General features: G+C 43.9%; 1 protein-coding gene across 1 annotated transcript; it reads right to left on the minus strand.

Moving 5' to 3' along the window:
* Nucleotides 1–154: 154 nt before the first annotated feature.
* Nucleotides 155–5201, minus strand: lrit3a (info leucine-rich repeat, immunoglobulin-like and transmembrane domains 3a). Its single transcript, XM_004086550.5, has 4 exons — nucleotides 4913–5201; nucleotides 3860–4326; nucleotides 1767–2072; nucleotides 155–1684 (listed from the first exon to the last, which is right to left on the minus strand). The coding sequence occupies exons 1-4, from the start codon at nucleotides 5026–5028 to the stop codon at nucleotides 678–680; spliced, it is 1896 nt and encodes a 631-aa protein (XP_004086598.1). The 5' UTR covers nucleotides 5029–5201; the 3' UTR covers nucleotides 155–677.
* Between the last annotated feature and the right edge of the window lie 1380 nt (nucleotides 5202–6581).

The following is a 6581-nucleotide window of genomic DNA, read 5'->3' on the forward strand; positions in this document are numbered from 1 at the left end:
AAGGTTTGTTTATCTACATCCAAATTCATAATCATTTATTCATTTAATGAAGAAAGGAATTGGTGAAGAAAAGTCTTCTAGACCAGAGGCTCTGTCAGCACAGCTGAAGAATTTTACGTTGAGGGATTATGTGGAAGTGTTAAAAACGGAGTAATTTGCACATATATTCAGTTTATTAAAAACCAAAGAGTAGACAGACACTGACATGCAGATTAGCATATAAAGTGGCAACGATGATCAGATAAGTCACATCCTGTTGTCTATCAAACACACTGACAGAACTGCCATGTCTATTAAGGCATCAGTCATGAAGCGACAGCGGATGTGATGGAGATTATTGTCGATCTTTTCGTACACTTAGGAACTTTTGGCATTGAAGTGAAACCAAACTCTAAAAAAACTGACACACACTTTCCCGGGATAGGATTAGCCTAACGTTTCCATTTCTCTGTTGAGAGTAAGGCTCAAAAACAGGATTCTGCTGAAAGATTCAACAGGTCCAACTGCACTTTTATCATAAATCAGCCTCTATCAAGAGCTTTACTGATCACATCTCCATTTTCAATTATGAAATATTCTGGTGTGTATTGTTAATAACCCAATTTGTCTGATCATTTCCCTTTTCCTCAGAATGCTGAAAGGCAGAGTATTTGGTCTGATTGTGATGTGATGTGGAGTCAGCAGAGATACTCGGAGCGCGAACTGTCGTAGGTCATCTGTGAGTCGATGCTGGACCGGGAGCACAGCAGCAGCCGCTCTGAATCGTTCGTTGGTCTTCTTGCCCAGAACTCGGACGGGTGAGAGTTCAGGGTTCTTTGTTTCATTGAAATTGTCTCAAACTTGACATAACTGTCTTTTTCCAACTCCTCTGTATCTAGCTCTGTGGTGCCTCTTTTGCAGTAAAGAGCCAGAATCTTGTAGACCAGCAGAGCGATGAGAGGCAGGGCCAAAGCACAGGCAATGATGCTGATGATGAAGAACAGCTGGTTCTGGCCTCCACTGTCTGCATCGTCCAGGGTGTAGAAGTCAATGCAAGGATCCTTCGCTGCAGGGTTAACTTTTGCTACGAGACAGACAGAGTACCTCATCCCAGGGGAAAGTCCATCCAGGAGCACCTTTCCAGTCCCTGCTTTAGTCTCCACTGTTCTTTTGGAGTCGTCCTCACCGTAGGGTGAATACACAACGGTCAGAGGGGCATCATTCCGTACTCCACTCACAGTCCAGAGCAGCACAGCACTGTCAGCTGTCTCCTCTACGATCTCCAGGTCTTTGAAAGGCTGTGAAGCATCCCTTTTGTTGCTCTTCTCATCTGCAGCGAGTTTTCTCCCGTTGCCCCCCTGGGTTTTGGTCTGCTTCAGAGAGTCCCTCAAAGCAGAGCTGGGGGTGGTTCTGGGCCTCTTCTGGACCCCAGAGAGCACAGTTGATGATCTTGGGAAGGCCGTGGTGAGGGCTAAGTTGGAGACAGCTGTTGGGGGGGTGGCTGTCGTACCAAGTCCAGATACAATGCCCGGCTTTGGGGGTGGGACAGTGGTGCTGATGGTTCCAGCAACAGACAGAGAGATGGTGGCTTCTGCAGAGCCAGCCACGTTCTTGGCTTTGCAGCTGTAGTTTCCTGCATCTTTGTTCTCAATTCCATGCAAGCTCATGATGGACCACTGGATTCCTTCCCCAGGAGATTCCTGAACTGGAATGGAGCAAGGACACAAAGTCAAGACAAACTGGACAGGATGCAGAGTTTTCTGTTTTAAACTTAACAGGGTTCTTACCTGTGTTATCGATGGCTGTGCCGTCAGACCTGGTCCAGTGAAGGGTGGGTGTTGGAGATCCTGTTGAATCACACCTCAGGAGAACATTGCTACCCAAAGAAGAAGTGATCTTGGTTGCCGATGTCATTACTGATGGTTTCACGCAATTCTCAAGCTCAGCACGTTGAAATAGGACTCCTGCTAGACTCTCTGGTGCAGCACAGGTCAGGAACAGGTCCATCAGAACCACTGGAGTGATTGCCATTTTTGAAATCTCTATCAGTTTTGAGATTCTACAGTCACAGAACCAGGGGTTGTCCTGGAGACCTGGGAGGAAGAGAATAATTGGGTTTATGCAGCTTATGTGTCAAGCATGCTTCTTGATCACTTTGTGCATTTTTCACTCAATGTTCTGGTTTATTTATAACAGAATTTAAGAACTTTTGCAGCCCTAGTTCTATAGAAACCAAAACTGTAAAAGTAACTCAGGTGAGGCGACAGGAAAAAGTCAACCCCTCAGCAGCAGGCTGACTTTGGAGCTGACAGTCTATTTTAAACCTCAGAGGAGCTTTAGTCTTCCTTCCTACTTTGCTTTAAAAAGCAATGCAGAGTTAAAGCTAACGTAAACAAGCAGGAGGACTCCCAGTGCAGCTTCTTCCAACACCTCATGCACACAATGGCTATTTGTGCAGGTGCATGGTAAGCTGATCAACCCGATTAGCCTGTCTTAACAGTGGTAAAGCGCCTAAGCTGCCTCTGGCCTTCCTGCAGTCTGGAGTGACACAGTTTCTGTTAACTGTGCTGAAAGAAAATGACAAATTCAGGACATAGACATTCTGATCCGTCTAAATTTCTAATCTCTGTGGTCTTTATACATTTCTTTCCATGGAAAAACAGAATTTGAAGGAAAAACTATTTATTTTAAGAAATAAAATGCATTAATTTTCGTGTTTGTTTATCTTCATCTTTTCTAAGAATCTTTTAAGTGTCCTACAATATAAACCTATCCTGTACAAATATCATAAACTGGAATTTAGCTTACAGACTACTGGAGATTGTTCTGGTCCCGGGCCCCTAAAGGACAGTGCATTTATGTGTTTTTGTTTCTGTAGGTGATACAAAGGGGGACATGTGATGATGGTCCCACCTGGCAGAACCCAGGAACTGGACCAGCCAGGGAGCGGGTCGTTTTTCTCATTGTTTGTGGTTCTCAAGTAACCCTTGTGCTATCCTAGGCACTTTAACGTTGGGAGTTGGGTCATCTAGACCCACTAGACAGTGCTCTGAACCTTTTTTCTTCAATGATTTGTGATCTTCACTGGTGTCCAAGGATTACATGAAATCTTTCCACCTTTATCCACCTTTGTCATGGTAGGGAGAACACGTCAATGTAAGGTTGGGGTCATCTAAGATAGCACAAGGGTTTTTAAGATAATCTCAGAACCTTCCAGCTGCTTCCATGTTTCCTAACTCAGACTCAGAGGTGCTGCTGTCTGCAAACTCGTGTGGATTTATCCACAGCTGCTGAGGCTGTGGAAGAGTGGGCGCTTCTTCAGCTCTGACTGACTCTGCAGCTGATTCTAGTAGAGTTTATTTCTGAACAATTGTGTACACAAACAAGCTTCACTTCCAAAAAGTCAAGGCGAGTACGGTTTTAATGACGTGTTAAAGAGCAAACTCAACATTAGGTTAAAAAGCTGTTTGAGTTTTCATTTGGGTTACATAAAGTTGAAATAATGGTTCATTTTTATAAAACATCTTTGAGAAAGTGTTGTAACCTGATAATGTTTGTAAAATCCTTTGAACTTTGACAATACAATGCATTAAAATGTAAAGAGATGTGAATCAAAGCACCAGCTTTTTATCAGCTTCCATGTCTGCTCTCATTCTAATGCTTGGTTCTGGTTGACCATCCTGCAGGTAATCTGGATGACTAAGTAATGTAAATAAAGTGAGAACTTTGACACTATCCTCACTGACCTAGTTCAGCTCCGCCCCGGAGCTGGTGCCCTCTCTGCTGTAAGTTCCTGAAGTCATTACCAAAGTCCCAAAAGTGTCCTGGCGTGGCTTTAATATCCTGTAAAACCGAGCCAGACAGAACATTTTCTTCTTACCTAACACGACTTTCTGAGAAGCATTAGAAGACACCGGTTGTCCATTGAACGGGGGCCAGATGTCCATGAGATCTGACGGCAGAGTTGTTAACTTATTGCTGGACAGATCCAAGTAAGTGATGTTGAGAAGGTATGGGATGGCCTCAGTGGGAACTGTGGTGAGCCTGTTGTTGCGAAGGTCCAACGTCCTCAGTCTTGGCATTTCTTTTAGAGACTCCCAAGGAAAAACAGACACCATATTTCCATCCAGCCTCAACTCATGAAGGACTTTTAGGTTGTAGAAACTTCCAGTGTCTACTGATGTTATGGAATTGTAGGTAATCCAGAGGTACCGTAACTCCACCAGGTAGTAGAACGCTTCTGTTTGGATTCGCCGCACTGCAGTTTTCTCTATGCGGAGTTTGATGGTATCCACAGGAACGTTGACAGGGATTTCCGACATGTCTGGGTCATTGCAGAGCACGGATCTGAAAGGGAAGCATGTAGAAAAGATTATGGGTGACTCCCCCTGAGGTCTGATTAGACCTCTGTCCTTTGGTTTGTTCTTCTATTGTAGCATTGCTCAGCACTGGAGGGATGCTCTCCAGCTGAAGGTCAATGTTAGGGTCAGAGATAAATACTGCAGCCATAAACTGTGATCACTAAATAAACGTTCTGATCACAGTCGAGAGATTGATTCATGAGCATTTTAGAGTCCTGCAGAATATCTGCTGATGTTCTGTGCTCCACAGGAGCTCTCTGTACACAGTTCAGAGGAGGCCATCAGGCAACAGCACAGACAGGACAGTGCTTGAGCAGAGGCTTCAGACAGGAAACAATTCAGAGATCAAACTTGTGTTTTCTTCAAAGTGGACCATTTTGATGAGAAATTTGGTTAACAGTCATTAAACTCTTCTGACCAGCAGTATGACTGGACTCACATCTGGGATGATCATCGTTACTCACAAGAACTGACTGGAGAGCTTCAATAAGTATTCATCAGGTTTCCATCTATACGGGGTGATTTTTTATATTTTTCCTGCTTGTAAAGCTGCTGAACACACACTCACATACCTGGTTCCTGTTCCGTCGCTGCGTCCGTGGAAAACGCAGGTACACTGGGACGGGCAGAAGGTTAGAGCGGTCCTGAGGCAGAGGAGTAATACATACAGGCGGAGAAGGAGACGCATGATGTCACCCAACGCACCCAGAAAGCTCACATCCAGGAGATAGCAGGAGACAAGACATCAGGGGTCATCGAAGGTCAGAAGATTCCCCCAAGAAAACAAAGCAAAGGTGAGAATAAAGGAAAGAGCCCTGAAAGTCCATCGCGCAGAACGGACTGAGAGTCCAGGACAGGACTGTCAGCTGACAGGTGACCTGTCAGCTGTGATTAGCCATGGGGCGGTGAGGTGGGTGGGGATTAGGGAAGGATTTCTTGGGCCTTGCCGGGTAACGCCAGCTCAACAGCAAGAGCTTGCAGCCTCGCCCCTCTGGGTGTTGGCCTCTCCGGATCATCTGTCCCACCCCCCTCCCGTTTGGACTTGTTGTTCATTAGTGTGGGGTTCTTCTTCACGTGACTCCGCAGCCGTGCTCCTTCCATCATCATTCAGTTCACCGTCCTCCCTGTTTGCTCCTGACGTCAACGTTGCAGGATTCCTTCAAGGCAGATCTGAGAAAGAGTTATTGGGCATTTCTTAGAGTGGGAGTGGGGGTGTGTCTCACACCAGGCTGCAACGCGTCGTTGTGAGAATGATTTATTATCCTGCAGGGAACCGGCCCACCTGAAGGAAGCTGCAAATTTAACCTCTCAAAGGTTCTGAGTCTCTTCTGTTTGATATCCTCCATAAAATAAATAAACATTTTATAACAAATCCATTTAAATTAAAAAATATATATTTTTACAAAGAACATGAGTCCTGCCATATGATGAAGGCTTTGCTTTAATTACACAAGATGGATGCATCAATAGAAAAAATACATTAAATGTTGTTGCCCATCTGTTGAGAAGACGATGAAATTGACAGATATCTGTGCAGCTTTGCAGAAAAATCATTAAAAAAATAGAAATACAGACTCTGCTTTACTGCAGATTCTCATCACTGTCAAATAAAATATTTAATTAAACTCAGGTTAGCAACCAGACGTTCAGAAATAGGAACTCTTTTTGGAGTTTGTAAACATGGACAGTAAAACCAGTGTTTAAGTTCAATGATTCCTCACCTGAGAACCCATTCTCCTTAGAAACAGGTGACTGACTGTGAGATTTGTGGTTTTGAAATAGTTTTACTAACAACTACATATATCTCACAGTCCTCACTGTGTAATTTGAATAAGTTCACCTGAAACATAAAGCTGATCCAGATGTTATCCAGTGATTGGTTTAAGCTTGGCAGTGAAAGCATGTTGTGATTTACTCCAGGTGTCTAGTTCAGAAACTCTCAAATCTTTGTCTGATTGCTTGAAGAAGCCCAAATCAGGGGAGATTTATAACTATTTGGATTCCCCCCCCCCCCCCCCCCCCCCCCCCCCCAGGGGAAGTAAAAACCTTTGAGAAAGTGGTTTAAAATTAATAATATTTAGTCATAATAAACTTAGTCAAACAGCTACATGTAACACAATAGATGCTTTATTTTTCAGGGATGTGAGATCCATTGAATTTAGAACTCTGATAGACAATAAAAAAAACTTCAATTTGAGTGAATAATTGGAGGAAACATCATAAAAGGAGGGCAGAAAATGT

Source organism: Oryzias latipes, chromosome 10 (genome assembly GCF_053564925.1).
Source record: "Oryzias latipes strain Hd-rR chromosome 10, Olatipes_Hd-rR_3.1".
NCBI lineage: Eukaryota > Metazoa > Chordata > Actinopteri > Beloniformes > Adrianichthyidae > Oryzias > Oryzias latipes.

Excerpts from the sequence above, each read along its gene's own strand:
- lrit3a (XM_004086550.5), bottom strand. The coding sequence starts at position 5,028 with ATGCGTCTCCTTCTCCGCCTGTATGTATTACTCCTCTGCCTCAGGACC. Across the intron at positions 2,073-3,859 it reads TTCTCAGAAAGTCGTGTTAG|GTCTCCAGGACAACCCCTGG; the intron begins GTAAGAAGAAAA and ends TCTTCCTCCCAG. Across the intron at positions 1,685-1,766 it reads CACAGCCATCGATAACACAG|TTCAGGAATCTCCTGGGGAA; the intron begins GTAAGAACCCTG and ends GCTCCATTCCAG.